This window comes from Quercus robur, chromosome 4, assembly GCF_932294415.1.
Source record: "Quercus robur chromosome 4, dhQueRobu3.1, whole genome shotgun sequence".
NCBI classification, from domain to species: domain Eukaryota; kingdom Viridiplantae; phylum Streptophyta; class Magnoliopsida; order Fagales; family Fagaceae; genus Quercus; species Quercus robur.
The window spans coordinates 39,318,674-39,338,431 of record NC_065537.1 but is presented as its reverse complement, the minus strand read 5'-3'; the positions used below and the strand labels follow the sequence as shown (position 1 = coordinate 39,338,431).

The 19,758-nt window shown below is 34.6% G+C and overlaps 2 protein-coding genes across 2 annotated transcripts; one reads left to right on the top strand and one right to left on the bottom strand.

Moving 5' to 3' along the window:
- Positions 1 to 2,345: 2,345 nt before the first annotated feature.
- LOC126721608 (pentatricopeptide repeat-containing protein At2g46050, mitochondrial) lies at positions 2,346 to 4,522 on the top strand. Its single transcript, XM_050424656.1, has one exon. It carries the CDS (start codon positions 2,479 to 2,481, stop codon positions 4,504 to 4,506), a length of 2,028 nt encoding a protein of 675 aa, XP_050280613.1. The 5' UTR covers positions 2,346 to 2,478; the 3' UTR covers positions 4,507 to 4,522.
- A 367-nt stretch (positions 4,523 to 4,889) lies between these two features.
- On the bottom strand, positions 4,890 to 5,768 carry LOC126721846 (uncharacterized). Its single transcript, XM_050424916.1, has one exon. The coding sequence runs from the start codon at positions 5,766 to 5,768 to the stop codon at positions 4,890 to 4,892; it is 879 nt and encodes a 292-aa protein (XP_050280873.1).
- Between the last annotated feature and the right edge of the window lie 13,990 nt (positions 5,769 to 19,758).

Below are 19,758 nucleotides of genomic sequence, written 5' to 3'. Positions count from 1 at the left end.
ATGCCACCTAAAAGAAGTAAGGATGAGTTGGAACCACTAGGTGCATGCCATGAGGGATAGAGAAAGAGCACACACACTATAACGGGTAGAAAAGCCACAACAAGCAAACAAACAAAATAGCCTTCCTTGTCTGGCAGAGGGGAGCGGCACAGTTAACATAGGTAAATGGTGATGGCTAAACAACTGACGACCAGTAAATGGTTGGCAAGGACACCCACACCATACAAAGGCAGTTAAAGGTTAAAACGGTAAATATCAGTCACGGTCTATATAAAGGACCCCTTGCTATGCACTGGAGAGGGGAAAAAAATGACAATAATATAAATTTCTAGGAAAAACGATAACCAGAAGTAAGCATTGGAAGAAAAGGAAGTAAAACAAAAGAAAAGGAAAGTAAGAAGTAATGAGAGGAAAAGAAAAACAGAGAGTTTAGAACGGCAGACATGCACCAACAGGTTGTTCCCCTATCTCCCTCAATAGCCTTGCTCTCTATAAAAGGCAAAAGATCTGTATTTGGGCAGAGACCATTTAGGCCTGTTCTCTCAAAACAATTAATTTCTTCTCTAAGATTACTCGTGTTGAGGGAATGGTCGTCCCTTTCTTTGTTTCAATCCCGTGTATTACTTGGCATGGTAGACTGACACTTTGATTTTGCTAACTCTATTTATCCTTCACTTAGCTTATTCTGTGTGCGGAGAGCCTTTTGTTGCTCACCTTTATTTATTGTGGCTAAAAGTAGTGATTATATTCTCGTGTTATCCGTATTATATTTGTTTGCCATAACTTCTTTATAGCAGCTCTGCTTGCCATGGGCATGTAACCAAAGCCTGGCAGACATGGCGTAGTTTATGCACAAGCAGGACCAAGGTGGGTTTCAGTTGGACCGGTCCCAATTCCCTTATCTAGAAAACTCGAGCCTAGTGCAGCAGGAAGCAGCCCAACATTACAAACAAGGCCCACCACCTTATAGTGCTCTAATTAGAAGAGAAAAAAACTAATTGCAAAACTCGTTTTGAATTTTGATGGCTCTGATAGGCCATTATTAGTGGGCCTGGAAGAGTCTTGGGCTTGTTGATATCATTGGGCCCATTGGAGTCTTTCTCTATCTTCAATAAGAGATCATTGGACTAGTAGTGTGTGATCGAGATGATGAGCTTTGGAGAACAATTTTTTAAGGCTTAGCCTTGATCTCGAACTTCCATTGCTTGTTTACTGATTTTCAAGCATTTCAATGCTTTGTCTTTGTTCCCTTCCATTTTCAAATTAAGAAAACCAAAAACCCCACCCTAAAGATTTAAAAATTGGAGATATTGAATTGTGAAAAGTGAAATTGATGGAAGAGAAAAGAGGGAATTGAGAGAAATTGATTTTACAGATGGGATTGGAGAGTGAAGCAAGGTGGGATTTCAGTTTAGAGTTCAAGAATCAAGAGAGGAGAGATTGACCAATTAGGGTTTCATGACCAAGAGAGATTAAAAATTGGACTACTTCAAATAAATAAAAGTTTCAGGGGAAAATTTAATCATGATCTTAAAAATTGGTTATTTATATCTTATTTGAAAAATATAAACATAAAATAAATTTATTACTTCACAATAACAAAATTAAGTTAAAGAAGTAACAAAATATCTCTTTTTCTTAAACAAAATCATCAAGAATAAACAATTTGTTTGGGACAAAATTTGACTACAAACATAATTATAGCACTACAACTCCTAATAATAAAATTAATATGACTATATATTTTAAAAATCTAACAATTAGATTGCATGTTCTTTATGTTCTTAACACACATGTCAAATTTCATGCCAATAGGATGTTATTTATCATTCGATTCATAAACTTATTTTTGCGTATAATTACAGACTACAAAAACTTAAAATTCAAATATTTGATTGGATATAGCTATTGATCATTAATCTTCTGAAAATTTTGCAAACATAGAAAATATATGAAGAAAATCATAGTTTTAAAAACTGGTATGGTCAAAGAATTGCTTTTGCTCCCAGTTCCCCATTTTGGCCAATTTTTGACCGGTTTTAGGGGTTTTACGAATCAAATTGGTGCTCAATTCCCAATCCAGTTTTTAAAACTATGAAAAGAAAATATAACGTAATAGTAGATTTGTCAAAATTCACTTCCAAGAAAAAAATATAAGTAGTTTGTAGCCTAACCAAGTTTGTTGCCAAATTTTATCCATTTTGTTGATAGGTCATGAAGAATCAATAATTTACATACTCTATTCAAATAATATCCTTAATACAAATCTAAAAATGACTATAAATGGTATTAAACTTAGGTAGAAATTTAATATGCATCTAATTACGTGAATTTATCATCCATGCTTATGCATTGGTTATAAGCTACTGTTATTTACAATTCAACACAAAACGCTGGCGTTTCGGGTCACTCTCCTCCTCCATTGTAAAAGTTTTAAACCACCACTGAACGTTGGGTCTCATAATCAATCATCATCATATGCTGTCCAAATGCCGCTCATCTTCAATCCCCACCGTCCATATCAAACGGCAGTTGTCCTTCCCGCCAATATTTTCCTCAGCTCAAACCAACCAAAATGCTCAAAAAAACGACTCATCTCTCCCTCTGAGTGGACTCAGAGCCAAAATGCCTATTTCTGAGGCAACCCATTTCAGCGATCCTCACTCGGCCCATTCTTTCTGCTCCAATGCCCTCAAAGTCTCAGCCAGAATGGGATTTCTTCCCCAAGGAAAACAACTGCATGCACATGTGATAGAGTTGGGATTGTATAATGTATTGTCCTTGCAAAACCAGATTTTGAATGTTTATGTTAGATGCAAGGAGTTTCATGATGCACAGCGACTGTTCGATGATATGCGTGTGAGAAACGTGGTATCATGGAATACTGTTATTTGTGGTGTTGTTGACTTTAGTAGTAATAATAGGTCGAACCTTTATCTGGGTATTTCTTATTTTAGGAGAATGTTGTTGGAAATGGGATGGCCAGATGATATAACTTTTAACGGATTGTTTCGTGCATGCATTGAGTTGGATGATGTTGTGATTGGTAAAGAACTGCATTGTTTTATAGTGAAAGTGGGGTTTGACTTGAATAGTTTTGTTGGTAGTGCTCTTGTCAAGTTGTATGCAACATGTGGCTTTGTGGAAGATGCTAGACGGGCTTTTGATGGCATTTTGTCTAGAGATTTGGTTTTATGGAATGTGATGGCATCTTGCTATGTTTCGAATTGTTTGGCCAAAGAGGCTTTTGGGGTCTTCAATTTGATGCAGTTGAAAGGTGTGAAGGGAGATGAGTTTACATTCAGTAGCCTGCTGAGTTTGTGTGGTACGTTGGAATCTTGTAATTTGGGAAAGCAAATCCATGGCCTTATTGTAAGAAACTCTTTTGATTTAGATGTTCAAGTGGCGAGTGCACTTGTTGATATGTATGCAAATAGTCAAAGTATCAATGATGCTCACAAGGCTTTTGATGGGATGAACATTAGAAATGTTGTGTCTTGGAATACTATGATAGTGGCTTACGGACAGCATGGAGATGGGAAGGAAGCTATGAAACTTCTAAAGAAAATGCTTGAAGCAGGTTTCTATCCTGATGAATTAACTCTTGCTAGCATCCTTAGCTCATGTGGCAACTTGTCTGCCACTAGTGAAATTATGCAAGCTCATGCTTGTACTATTAAGCTAGGGCTTCAAGTCTTTTTATCTATATCCAATTCTCTGATAAATGCATACTCCAAATGTGGTAGCATCCTTGGTGCATATCAATGCTTCAGCTCTATTTTAGAGCCTGATCTTGTTACATGGACTTCAGTTGTATGCGCATATGCATTCCATGGTCTTACCAAAGAAGCTACTGAGTTATTTGAGAAGATGTTATCTTATGGCATTAGGCCAGATCCAATCATTTTTCTTGGGGTTCTCTCTGCCTCTAACCATGGGGGGCTAGTAAAGAAGGGTCTGCATTACTTCAATTTGATGATCAGTTTCTACCAAATTGTACCAGACTCGGAGCATTACGCCTGTCTTATAGATCTTCTTGGGCGCTTTGGTCTTTTGGATGAGGCATTTGATGTTTTGACCTCAATGCCAATGGAACCTGGGTCAAACAGCTTAGGAGCATTCATTGGAGCATGTAAAGTCCATAAAAATCTTAGATTAGCAAAATGGGCTGCAGAAAAGTTATTTGCATTAGAGCCTAACAATCCTGTGAATTATACTCTGATGTCTAACTTGTATGCTTCTGAAAGGCTTTGGCATGATGTGGCAAGAGTACGCAAAATGATGAGGAACAGGTGTGACTCTAAAGTTCCAGGTTATAGTTGGATACAGATTTCTAGTAATGTTCATACTTTTGTATCAAGTGATAAATCTCACCCACAAGCCTTACAGGTTTATGTTATATTAGGAACATTGCTTAGGTTGATGAAAGAGGACAATCATATTTTCAATGTAAACACTATGTCTGACAGTTTTCTAGTCGATTGTGAACTGAACTTCCCTGGCTGATCCAGAATTTTTTTCACCTCAAGTGGTCAGTTTGCTTCACATTCTGAGGTAAGGATTTGCAAATTTCTCTAACAATAATATTGTTGGGTTAAGATAGCTTGACCCTGGTTAATTAATTCTTTTTTTTTTTATAAGTAAGAAGAAAATATTATTGAAAAAGGAATAGCAGGAAAAATACATAGAGTTCACGGTAGTGAACAAAGAGTAAAAAGAAACAAAAAGTAACAAGCAACCACTAAGCTATTCTAAGAGACAAAAGAAAATCCTTAAGTGTAGAACAATCCGAGAGACCCCAACACTAAGACCAATCAAAGAGGGTCCATTGGCATAAATCTAACAACTGAGCTAAAGATTTCCCCAGTACCCTCTAAAGAATGCCAATTTCATTCAGTCCAAATAGTCCACATTAAAGAGTCTGGAACCAAATTCCAAATATCAAAATTATGCTTCCCAAGCAAATGATACCAACAAAATAATAAGTCCGCAACTGAACCTGGCATGACCCAATTGATCCCAAACAACCGAATCATATACATCCATAAAGAATGAGCTACCGAGCAAAAAATTAGCAGGTGATCCATAGATTCTTCATTACAACAGCACATACAACAACTATTCGCCAAAGAGTAACCATGAAGTATAAGATTATCCAAAGTTAGAATCTGACCATGAGTTGTTGTCCACATTAAGAATGCCACTCTTTTAGGAACCTTAACTTTCCAAATGCCCTTCCAAGGCAAAGTAGAAGGAGTTGCATTTCGAATCTTATGATAAAAAGACCGAATGTCAAACTTCCCACTTCCATTAAGACACCAACAAAGATTGTCACAACTTCCACCCATAAGAATCCGAGATTGGATGAAATGAAGCAGGGAGTAGGAAGCTGCTAACTCCCAATCATTGAATTCCCTATAAAATCTTAAACTCCACACTCTATCATTATCACCAATTGGAGGACTTAACACTTCAGAAATACAAGCTTTTCTTATTGGCTGAACACATAAATAATGAGGATAAAGAGTTTTAAGAGAATTATCCCCAGTCCACTTATCATGCCAAAAAAGAATATGAGAACCATCCCCCACCACAAAAGACAAATACTTAGAAAAACTTTCCCATCCTTCACTAATACTCCGCCATAAACCATAACCAGGAGCCCTTCTACAAACTCTAGTACTCCAACCCCCTTCCCCTCTCCATATTTCATGGTTATGACCCTCCGCCACAGATGAGTAATTTCGTGGCCATACCTCCAAAGTCATTTCCCTAATAAAGCCTGATTAAAAGACACCAAATTCCAAATTCCTAAACCACCCAAATCACGCGGTAAGCAAATCTTTTTTCACTAATACTCTGCCATAAACCATAACCAGGAGCCCTTCTACAAACTCTAGTACTCCAACCCCCTTCCCCTCTCCATATTTCATGGTTATGACCCTCCGCCATAGATGAGTAATTTCATGGCCATACCTCCAAATTCATTTCCCTAATAAAGCCTGATTAAAAGACACCAAATTCCAAATTCCTAAACCACCCAAATCACGCGGTAAGCAAATCTTTTCCCAAGCCACCAAGGGGTATTTGAAACACTCAACTGAAGAATCCCATAAAAAATTCCTCTGAATACGTTCTAATCTAGTCACCACAGCTTTTGGAATAGTAAAAAGGGAAAGATAATAAGTCAGAAGGCTTGAAAGGGTACTTTTCAACAAAGTGAGTCTACCACCATTTGACAAATAAAGCCACTTTCAGCCCGAAAGCTTCTTTTCCATCCTCTCTAGAATCAAATTCTAGATAGAGGTTGTTTTATACAAAGTTCCCAATGGCATACCCAAATAAATCATAGGCAAACTGCTCACCCTACATTGAAGAATATTAGCCAAAGTTTGAATGTTGCTCACCTCCCCAATGGGGACAATTTCACTTTTCCCCGCATTCACCTTCAAACCAGTAAAAGCTTGAAAACAAGTCAAAGTCAGCCTAATGGAAAGCAACTACTCTCTAGAAGCATCGCAGAGAAGAATGGTGCCATCAGCAAATAGTAGATGAGAAATACGGATACTAGTAGAATTAATCGGTCCCACATGAAAACCCTGAATGAGACCACCTTCCTCAGTTTTCTTCAGGAATCCAACTTAAAACCTCCACGATCAAAAGAAAGAGAATGGGAGACAACGAATCACCTTGTCTTAGACCTCTAAAGCTACCAAAGAAACCAACAGGAGATCCATTAACCAAAACTGATAAGCAAACAATAATGACACAAGTCTTTAGCTGTCTCCTCCATCTACCCCTAAAGCCCATCCTCTCCAACAAATAGAATAAAGTGTCCTAATTCACATGATTATAGGCTTTTTCGATGTCTAACTTACACAACACTTCAGTCTACTATCTAGACATTCATTAGCAATAAGCACTGAATCCAAAATTTGCCTACCACCAATAAAAGAATTTTACGACTCCGAAATGAGTTTATCCAACACCAACCTTAATTTGTTAGCCAATACCTTAGACAACAGCTTATACACACTGCCCACTAAGCTGATGGGCCAAAAATCTTTGATATTCAATGCATTATTTTTCTTGTGAATCAAAGTTAGAAAAGAAGCATTCAAAGACTGTTCAAACTCGGAGCTCCTATAAAAATGATCAAAAAAGGCCATAACATCCTTTTCCACTACACTTCAACATTTATGAAAAAAGGCCATAGTGAAGCCGTCAAGACCTGGGGCTTTATCACCCTCCATCTCTTGAAGAACCTATACCACCTCCTCCTAAGAAAAATCCCTCTCAAGAGCAAGCCGCTCATCCTCCTCAATTCTAGCAAACTCCAAACCGTCCATAGAAGGATGCCAAGTATCTAACTTCGCGTACAAACCCTGATAAAAATGAACCATCTTAGACCACACCTCTTCCTCATCCTCATAAAGGACACCATCGACCTTTTTACCTTAAATATGATTAGTTATTCTATGGGAGTTTGCTACTTGATGAAAAAAGCGAGTATTATTGTCACCCTCCTTCACAAACGATATTCGAGACTTTTGTCTCCAAGAAATCTTCTCCAAAGAGGCTAAATGTGCAATATCACCTTTAATTTGAATACTACGAGTTTGTTCCTCTTGCGAAAAAACCCAACAAGTCCTCCCTAGCATCCAAACCCAACAATTCAATGGCATTTCTTCCTAAAGGCCAAATCTCCAAATTCCTCCTTATTCCACATTTTCAAGTCATCTTTAAGGGCTTTTAATTTATGAGCCAGAATAAAGCTTGGAGAACCCAGAAAGCAATACCCATTCCACCATTGCCGAACTCTCTCTACAAAACCCTTTTCTTTCAACCACATATTCTTGAACTTAAAGGTACTTCGACCTTTATTAATACTACTAGCTACCACCAAAAGTGGGCAGTGATCAGAAACTACTCAGGGGAGTACCCTTTGAGGCACATTCCCAAATGATCTACCTAATCCACCGATGCCAATGTCCTGTCAATTCTTGACATAAAATCTGTCCCCAAATCTCTAAACCAGGTAAACGAAAACCCTTCAAGAGGTAAGTCCACAAGGTAGTTAGCCTCAATGAAATCCGAAAAAGCAAACATAGCCAAACTAAAAGCCTTACAACCAAATCTCTCGCTCAGATATCGAATGATATTAAAATCTCCAATCACACACCATGCTGTATTCCACCTAGAGTGCATCCTTGTGAGCTCCTCCCACAAAGCACCCCAATGGCTATCATCATTAGGACCATACACTCCTAAACATGCCCATACAAAATCATCCATAACCCCTTTCAGTAAAAAATTAACAGAAAACTGACCTACAGCACAGTCAACTTTTTCATAAACTCTCTTGTCCCAAACTAGTAACACCCCCCCCCCCCCTCAATGTTGACTGCATCCAAAGCAACCCAGTCTAGGAATGGACTACCCCAAAGGCTTTGAACAACAAAAGAGTTTAAAGAAGACAGCTTAGTTTCTTGAAAGCAAACAATATCACATGGTGATTTGTTGACAAATGGGGAAAAAATGGGCTTACCTCCACGATTTAAATTACATGCAAATTGTGAAGGCACCAACAAATCACCAAATAACTAATATGCAGCGGACAAAAAATTGACACGGTGATTTGTTGAAAAATGGGAAAAACCTCTTGTAAGGCAAAAATCCCACTGGGTGAATTTAAGGTCACCATTTTCAAAAATCCATTAATCAATAATCAAGCGGTTACAAGTATAAGGAATCTTACCATTATCCTAGCCTATCCCAAAATACCAACTTACAGTTAAACTTTCGCTTCAATACCCAATTGAATTTGATATTGTAGTAGCATTCTTTCCTTTGTTGCACAAATCTCCAATTTGTGACTAACTCCTTTGCACGAATCCTAGTACGTGACTAATTCCAGCAACTTGAATGATTGTTGTTGGCTGCAAAGTTCTTCACTTTATAAACGATGAAAATCGGGAAGCACTTGGTTATAGAACCCTAAGATGTACAAACGTAGTAGCTTCATATAGAGTATATGAGTTCTAGGTCTCTGTATCCGTGTACGATGACTTTTAAAATATGCCTTATATATGACTAGGGTTGTGAAAAAAGAAACTCTAATCAAATAAGACAACATGGGTTGAATTTTAGATCTAGAAATTCTGAAATCATAATTCTCGATAGATTGAACTTGTGTTGATCTTCTTCATTTAACCTCGATAGCAGTATCTGTCGAGCTTCTGTGGAGACTTAGGATCCGTTTGGATACAACTTATTTTGCTGAAAACTGAAAACTGAAAACACTGTAACAAAATAATTTTTAAATATGTGAAAAATTAATGTTCACTCTTTTTTTTACTGTTCATATGCCTTGGTGCACTATTCATGGGAGGCGTTGGTCTTAAAAAAAAAAAAATAAATAAATAAAAAAAACCGCAAACCTGTCAAAATGTGGACGTGAACATGGATCCAAACCCACACTTAATGAAATAACTTTTCTTCACTTGTTTCTTGGATCAATTTTCATGACTTTAAAGATATCACTTGATATATTTGATCAACATACTACTTGATATATTAAACCCATCTTAGATCTATTCGTTACAAGTAAAATGCGTTTTGTTAAAAGATTAGCCAATTACATAGAAAATATGACCCTAACAAATATAATCACATGTCCTGAAATATGTTCATGAATATTATGGTATTTCCATAATCTTATACTGTTCCAAATTATGCCAGTTTTTCTGGATCTGAAAGAATATGTATGTTTGTACTATAATGTTCTTTGTTTTTCCTTCACTCAAATTTATTTCCCATTTGCTCATGTTATCCTTGAATTATCACCAAATTTTGTTGTAACTGCTGACCTAATAATTCAAAAAAAAATTTCCCAACTTTCAACTATTTATGGGTTCAAAATTACTATCACAAATTAATTATTTGTTTTTATGCACCTTACCTTAGTAATTTCAACTCTGCATAAGCAATATTTGACAATCATATCTTCTTATATTTTTTCACCCCTGAACTTGAAGAGAATCAACTGTGCTTTCATACAGAAAATATTAATTATGAAAGATATTTTATTGCTGCCTATGCACTTAAACCTCTAGATTTCATGTTGTGCTGTCTTGATTTTTCATTTATTAAGTTTTTGAATGTCTGCTTCAGATTTCAGGATTTTGAATACACTTATTAAGTACCTAGAGGTCTATCCTGCAATTTGTGAGTGAGTGGGAACAAAATCAGGTGATGCATAGTTTGTGTACAACAAATTTATTTTGCAATTACCCTGACTCAAATAGAGATGCCAAAGAAACTTCCTGTCCTTAGTTGATTCTTTGCTGTGTTTCAGACTCCCAAAGTTAGGTATCTATTTCTATTATTCTAGCTTCTCAAAAAAAAAAAATCTATTATTCTATAGTCATAAACCAGTTCAGGTTCCTTGATTTCTTTTCATTAATGTAGCTGGAGTTTGGCCTGGTATGTGTTCAAATTGGAATTTTATTTTTCCACTGTGAAGCCAAACGTAGTTTAGTTTAGATGTGAAATTGACTCCAAGGATGGACTAAACACTTCATTATAGGTCCAAGTCCGTTCAACCTGTTCTTTTAAACAACTCAATTCTCTAGGTATAGTTAATTGGTGTGCTCTAGGGACTAGTCCGCAAGCTTGGTTTCGTCCAAACACTGAGGTGAGCTGGACAGACCAGGCTGGCAAATTCTGTTCAACAGATAAGTATAGCTCAACCGTGTTTAATTAAATAGGTCAAGCTCTGAGGTAAAAGTCATTAAAGCCTGATTTGCTTAACTTGTGAGTCACGTTTGGTCTTCTCATTCTCAGTATTACTCAGAATCATTTTGGTCTACTTGTCATGTTATGGTAGTTGTCAAATGCAAAAATGTCCTTACATGACTTTTCTGTGTATTCGACTGTTTGATATGTGTTAATTGATAATATATCATTTGTTTGAAAAACTTAAGTAGTTAGGAATTGATGAATTTAATTACTCAAATATTAATTTAACACTCATTGTTACATGTGGGCTTAACATGTAGAATTTTTTACTATTTAAATGGAAGGTAAAGTGGAGACAAAATTTAAACTAAAAAACCTTGCTTTAATAACATGATAAACTATTATTTGTCTAACAAGTTTTAAGTTATTAGAAAATGATGAGTTTAATAATTTAACATTATTATATATTAAATAATAAAAATTTCATTTGGATGGATGTCTGAGTCATTCTAATATTTTATTTATTAATTCTAATCTCAGTCTAATTACTGCACTGTCAATCTTCAACCAACTCCAGAACAGTCTCTACCCAACTGTAGTTCTAAATTCTAATTATTATTTACACTCTGACTGTTCACCCTAACTGTACGGAAGTATCTCACTCTTTCTCTTTTCTTAAATGTGTAAGTTTCTAATTTTTTACATGATACAGAGGCAATTGCTGGTTATAAAATCTTCTTAAATTTCCTCTTTGGATTGTTGTTCAAGTTCCACAAGTTGCAAAAATGTGAAGTCTTGAATGTAATTTATGAATTATAGCACTATAGTTAATAGCATAAATCAACAAAGTCATTAATCTCTAATTCTTAGATTAATTATTTTAATTAAAACTATTATTTCTGAACTTGATTTATCTAAATATTTTAACTTTTTATTAGATACGATAGGATTTGAAACCTACAACTTTTGTTATTTGACGATTGCTCTTTCCTTTCAAATCAAGATGCCAATAAGTTTTTTTCTTTTAAAAAAATGACAATAAGAAATTTCACTAATTAAACTAAAAGTTATTCCTCTAATTAAACTAAAAGCAAACGACTCTAAAATATATTAATTATTGATTATTTTGAGCTCTTTATATTAAAAATAGGAGGTCAAAGAGAACGGTACCATGTCATGTCTTTATTGGGTCTTTAAAATGGCTTATCGATTCTCGGCCCTAAAAATGACGTAGATTTGTTTACTAAAAATTGTGCCTCAGGATTTTTGAGTTCTTTCTGGCTAATTCATAGATTGAATGACAAGAATGTTGGTTTAACTGCATAATGTATATTCATCATACGGCTGATAATGATGTAGACTGATGTATATTGTTACAAATACTCAAAAGATCAAAGATAATATATATATATATATATATATATATATATATAGTTGTTTCATAACGCTAGGACCTGTACATAAATGATAGAACTCAAGCCTCTTTGTTTGTTAACAGATTGAAAATAATTCTTGGCCATGTTACAAAGTAAGATTAGTCTGTCCATTGTTATTATGGAGTCTTGGAACTGAAATTTGTTTAACTGTTCTTGAAGATGTTAAAGAAAGAGGAATGCATCCACTCCATGCTCATACCATGCTTAAGATGCTTGTTCCTTTACTATTTAGATTTGCATACTGCATACACATCCTGTGTGTAGGGATAAAGGCCTAGAATGACATATTAGGCCTTAGGCTTTTGTCCGGGAAAGTTGAATTGTCCGAAGAAAAGCAAGTAGTTATCATTAGTCCCCAATGAAAGATTTATAAATGAGGAACAAATGGAAGGTGATCCGAGGAGAGACTCCTCCTTGGATATGATGAAAACAGCTCGAGCACGTATTCTAGCAACTAAGGTAAACCTCCAAAAAGCTCCAGCGACAAGAACGTGTCTCATGAACGTGCAAGAAGGAAAGAGATTCAAAAATATCTTTGGGAAAGCTACTACCACCGCATTAAATGCACTACAGCTACTTTTCTGGCAGCATTTATGTGGAGAAGACCTCTGAAAAGTGCTGCATTGGCAAACGCGACTCACAGGAAACTAAAAAGGGTGTCTGATGGGATAGGTACTCAAGTAAGGGCTCAGATGATCAACAAGTATAGAATCAAGATGGTCCAAAGAGGGCTATATAACGTGAAAGATCCTCCCTAAAAAAGGGGGGAAGAAACTGTAAACAAATCTGTAATAAAGTTTTAAGAGCAAATATTTAAGAATCAGTGTTCTCAGACCAATCTGAGAACGTTATTCTTTAACAAACTCCTGTTATCTTTCTCTTTTTAGCATCAAAATCTGTTTTTCTATTATCTGGTTCAAGAAAGCCCAGTTTTCCAACCCATTCTCTACAAATTTATTGTTTTGGGCTGTTTTGGGCTTAAGTCCATATACTCGTTAGACTAGGAGTCTAAATCTGGTCTTTACAATTGGCGCCGTCTGTGAGAATCAATGACGCCTCACGAACTTCGAAAAAACAACAGCAATTATAAGGCGCGTTAAACCATACTCCCACACATGTAAATCATAGGGCCAGTTGACTTCAGCTCTTGGGAATCAAAATCCCACTTTTCTCCTCAGATGAGAGGGGAAAACCGGAATTTTGAGGGGCTATTGTAGGGATAAAGGCCCAAAATGACATGTTGGTCTTTGGCTTTTGTCCGCAAGCTGAATTGTCCAAGGAGAAGCAAGTAGTTATCATGAGTCCCTAGTGAAAGATTTATAAATGAGGAACGAACGAAAGGTGATCCGAGGAGAGGTTCCTCCTCGGATATAATGAAGACGGCTCGAGCACATATTCCAACAACTAAGGTAAACCTCCAAAAAGCTCCAGCAACAAGAATGTATCTTATGAACGTGCAAGAAGGAAAGAGATTCAAAAATATCTTTGGGAAAGCTGCAACCACCGCATGAAATGTACTACAACTACTTTTTTGACCGCATTTATGTGGAGAAAACCTTTAAACAGTGCTGCATTGGCGAACGCAACTCACAGGAAGCCAAAGAAGATATCTGATGAGACAGGTACTCAAGTAAGGGCTCAAATGATCAACAAGTGTAGGATCAAGATGGTCTAGAGATGGCTATATAACGTGAAAGATCCTCCCTGAAAAAAGAGGGAAGAAACTATAAACAAATCTGTAATAAAGTTTTAAGAGCAAATATTTAAGAATCAGTGTTCTCAGACCAATCCGAGAACGTTATTCCTTAACAAACTCTTGTTATCTTTCTCTTTTTAGTATCAAAATCTGTTTTTTAGTTATCTGGTTCACGAAAGGCAAGTTTTCCAACTCATTCTTTACAAATTTATTGTTTTGGGCTGTTTTGGGCTTAAGTCCATATACCTGTTGGGCTAGGAGTCTAAATCTGGTCCTTACACTGTGTATGTGGTCTATTTTTATTTTTATTTTTAATTTCAGTAAAAGTTTTACTTAAAATAAATAAAGCCCTTGACTGATCCTTGGAAGGAATTTAAAGAGGTTGGACGTATAAATTCAATCATGAATGGAGAAGTCTAAATGTGGAATAAAAAAAATGTGGAATTGAACCTTTTTAGGAAGACTTGTATTTCTGAGTCTATTTGCAAATAGGATGTGCTGTGTGTGTGAGAGAGACTTTTATTCAAGAGAAAGACCAACCAAGGCAGTCAAATATGACTCACGATTTATGACGATGTAGAATTTTGATCATTAAATTTTTTTTTGTTTTTTTGCTAAAAAATTTTGATCATTAAATAGTTTTCTCTTGTTGCTTTCTTTTCTATTACACAATGACTAAACAAATGTAGAAAACGAAGGATCAGTGCTAATCTGACTCATTCTCTCTACTCAATGATTATTAATATTATGGGTTCAAATTAAGTTACATCCATATTCCTTCTCAAGATGTCTTGCTGGAGCCATGTGTGGGTGCCACCACTGCTCTGAGCTAACTTCTTCCTCTAGAAAAGGAAAAATAGAAAAACACTAAAGCTGACTATGCATGCTATAATTTGAGCCTCTTTTCTTAAATTCCGATAATCAATCCACTCAATTTTTATTTATTTATTATTCAATAATTACAATGAGGAGAGAGGAGGATTTAAATTTTAGATGTCTTCATTGAAAATACAAGTTTAACTACAAGCAATGACGGTGCTAGAAATTTTTCTCATATAAGGCCTAGTTAAATGTATCATTGTATTTCGGTATAATTATTTCTCTTAACATAAATGAGTATGATTTTATTTTTGGAAAAAAAAATCTCTTAACATATATTTTTATAAACCTATGTTTTAAATATTCCTAAAATTAATGACTTATAATGACAAAAAATAAATATTAAAAGGAAAATAAATGAGACAACAATAAATTAAAGAGTATTTAATTACTTTTACTTTTTTTTTTAAAAAAAATGTAGGGGCTATTACCTAAGATTTATTAAATCTTTTGAAAAAAATTTAATATTAAAATGCAAGATTCTTGATCAACTTTCTCAGCTTTAATCACACCTATTAAGACTAAAGATTGAAAAAACAAAGGGTTGCATTTTTTTTCCTTGTAAAATAAGAAGGGTAGGGACTAGGGAGCAAGTGGTCCTTAAATTCTCTAAAACGCGAGCATAGCAACACTTCATAACTGAATTGAGTGAGACATGTCATGGTAGTGGGTTGGAGTTGTTTTCAGTTTTATTAGAGAATGCCAGTGTCACTATATTCAATTTTGCCGACGTTGAAAATACTAAGTATTTGTTTGAGAATTGAAGCTGAAAACTTTTTATTGAAAGTATAGAAAATATGTTAAAAATAAGTTAAATAGTATAGTGAGACTCATAAATAGTATCAAAAAGTACTGTGAGATTCATAAATAATAGCAAAAATAAACTAAAAGTGTAGATAAGCTAAATTTTTTAGCTCATCTCAAACGAACGCTAAATGCCCATTTGGTTCGGGTTTTAGGGGGAAGAAAACACAATGCGGTTTCAAAATGCACTTTTGTGTTTGGTAAGCATTTCCTATACTGCATTTTCAGCCCCAAAACGTGAAATATCACGATTTTGCACTTGATCCTCAAAGGTCCAATGCAAAAAAACACAACAAGGCTACCGATGGAAACTTTTCCTTAATTATCCTTACATTTTTTCCCAAAACCCAATTTTACCCTTCTTCCCCAAGAACACAAGTACACAACCCCTAAAAATCAGCACAACACAACCTATTCTCAAAAAATTTGTGTTGCTAGTGACCAAACTCACATTGCCGAAGTTGGGGTCAATTGCCAAAGTGAGAGAGACATGGTTTGCCGAGAAGCTAGAGGGTTGATTTACAAAACCAATTATAACCACAAATAAAACCATAACGATGTTTCTTGTATTCCTGCACATGGCATAGAAAATAAGAAAGAGATGTACAATGAAGATAATGTAGGGAATTAACCCGAATTCCCAACCTGTGAGAAACAAAAAAAAAAAAAAAAAAAAAAAAAAAAAAACACACACACACACACACCAAAGAAAAACAATCACACGCGCAAGACAGTATTTACGTGGATCGGCAATTTGCCTACGTCCATGGAGTTGCAGGGATTTCACTATTATCAGGGAAAAGTACAAAGCACGGCTACAGTTTTTCTCTCACTCAAGAAACACAACAACAACAAACCCTAATCATAAAATTGTGTTTTCTACATCTTGTGCACAAGATTCACAATGAGTTACAAAACGGGCCAAAAAATTTTCCCGAGGGCGTTGCCCCCGAACCCCCAGGAGGCTTATCCATGAGCGCTCCAGCTTAGGCCTATCGGCCTAAGCCTCCGCTCCATGGACTAAGCCTCAGAAAATCTCCTATTAAAAACCACACAACATTATTCAGAGCGGATCAGGTCGTCAATTAGATCAAACACAATTAGGCTCCACAAAGCCCAATAGATAAATTCCTAAGAAGATTTGAGAAATACAAAGTGATAGAAGGAGAAAGTCTCAGAAAATCTCCCATTAAAAACCACACAACATTATTCAGAGCGGATCAGGTCGTCAATTAGATCAAACACAATTAGGCTCCACAAATCCCAATAGATAAATTCCTAAGAAGATTTGAGAAATACAAAGTGATAGAAGGAGAAAGTCTCAGAAAATCTCCCATTAAAAACCACACAACATTATTCGGAGTGGATCGGGTCGTCAACCGGATCAAACACAACTAGGCTCCACAAAGCCCAACAGATAAATTCCTAAGAAGATTCGAGATACAAAGTGATAGAAGGAGAAAGGTGAAGAAGACAAGGAGGGGTAAATGGAAATTGCATTGGAAAGTAAGTGTTATGTGGTACAAATGGTATAAATAAGAAGACAAGAATCTCCACAAGTTTGTTATACGTGTGGGGAGCTTAATTTTTTATTTTGACTTATAATCTACTTCACTTGAAATTGAAGGAAAAAATAAAGGTAATCTATTTTTTTTTTTTTTTTAATTCTTAAATGCACTAGTGGCATCACTATATCAATTTTTTTACCATATAAAATTACCTTATCTATTTGGTTGTTACTTGTATCTCTACCCTATAATGCATTTTGCATTTTCTCAAACTATCTTATATATGTTTTGTCCTTTTTAGTCATTTAGACTTCAAATTGCAATTTGATAACTAATAGCCAAACACTCTACTTTTTTCAAAAAACACTTTTTAACAGTTTTTACCAAACACTCAGTTTTTTTTTTTTTTAAAAAAAAAAACCCAATTTCATACCACACTTTTAAAAACCGCCAATTTTTCAAAAAACACTAAAAAAGTTAAACCAAATTCACCACAGTTTTATTAGTTTTCTATTTTCATTCCCACATTTTTTTTTTTTTTTTTAAGTATTGAAAACGAAAATGGGAACCGAAAACAACCCAAATAAGTTTTTCATTAGTGGATCCCATAGAAAACAACCTTTTTTTTTTTTTTTTGAACCAAACCATGGCCATAGTCACTTACCCACAAAGGAAAAGTAGGGGTTTTAAGTTGAAAATTATAATAATTAACCAATATACAAGAAGACCAAAATTACCTTTGGTGGTTCAACTTCTTAACTATACTTATTAATCGGTTCCTTAAGTCAGTGGGCTCTCCCGCCACCAACCACCGTTACTATCGAGGTAGTTTTGTGAGGATTCATTCTTGCTCAAGCAATTTTAATTTTCAAGTTTCTGGTGGAAATTAAACTAATAAGTAATAACTCTGATAGCGATTATGACAATGATAATGAATCCTTACTAACATTAATATGTAACCAAACAAAAAAAAAACAATAACAACAACTATAATTAAGCGTAGGATGAACGTTTTTAATCTTAAAAATTACACCAATTCTTCCTCTTTTTCTTCGTTTTCAGTTTTCCATTTCTTTCTGCTTATAGAATTATTGGCGTAGAACTTGTCGGCAGTGTCTAGAATTAATGCAAGACAGCCAGAACGGCGCTAAATATCGATATGGATTACTCAAAAGATGAAAAGGACAAAGGTTTTTCTTTGATTTATGACAGTAGAATTTTTGTTTTGCACCATACAAACATATTTATTTTATCACACACGCTCTAGTAATTACATCCAATCCACTTTTTTAATATGCATAATTATTGTTAATGTTTTTTTTTTTTTTTTTTTTTGAGAATCAATTATTGTTAAAGTTGATTTACTATTAATGTCATAAAACTAGTTCTAGATTTGCTATTAAAAAAATAAGCTGGCTGTAGATAATATTAAAAAATATTAACTATAACTTTCATCCCGTCAACAATGATGTTTCCTTTCTTGAAAGTTGAAACTTTAGCAATAAAATGAACTTAAGATCATCAATTAGTGCCCATTCAATAACTTAAAATATTAACTATTATAGCAAAGTCTTTAATGGTTGAATAAGAGATTTGAAATTCAATTCTCGCCTTCACTAAAAATTAATTGATGTCTTAGTTTGATAATAAAGAATTATCATTAAAAGCGAACATCATAGGTTGAAAATATCTTTTAAAAAAAAAAAAAAAAAAAAAAAAAAAAACCTCTTATAGTCCCTTTACAAAATCCAATGGAAAATTATTTAGGGGGCATTTAGTTCACCATAATGTTACATTATACCGTAATATTACATTAGTATAATTTTACATTAATGTAATCTCAATATAAAAATACAACATTACATTGTTTAGAAAGGTTATGAGATTAAAATGATATGATATATTTTGTAATTTTAGATTATGGTAAGTTAGAAAAAATAAAATAAACCAAAAATCTTAATGTCACATTATCGTAATATGCATCACATTAAAGACACGTCACAATGAAGCAAGTGCCCCCTTAATGTATTATTTTTTTATATGTCGAGGTATAAGTTTTAAAATTTATCCTCCTTAATTTATATTTATTTGTTGGATATAAGAAAGTGGGGTCTTAACTTTAGGTCAAACAATTTCAATATTTTAATTCCTATTTAAGAGACACCTTGAAAATCTTATGGAATGGCAGTGTGGATTGAACATGAGACCTTTAGGTCAAACAATTTCAATATTTTAATTCCTATTTAAGAGACACCTTGAAAATCTTATGGAATGGTAGTGTGGATTGAACATGAGACCTTTAATTTTATGTTACATCCTGGACCAATTTGTCTACCACTCGAGTACCATTAAGGATCTCTTTAATTAAAACTTTAGTGAAATGGGGTTAGTATTTTTTTTTTTTTTAATTACTTTTCAAATTCCTTTTGATACATCCAAAAATGGAATATAGCATTAACAATTTGGAACAGAGAAAATATGTAGTAATGTAAAAGGAGTAAGAAATATGTTAGCAAATACTCTTGTACACTCATTAAGGAAGCTTCAACATAAGTCCACATATATTAGAAAGTAATTCTAAAAACTAATAAACAAATGCTCTTTAAATTGAAAGTTGTGGCGAGCAAAAATGGATAGCTAAAAGGAGACCACGTGGATGCTGATGTGTTATTTTTGTACACACAATATATTTTTA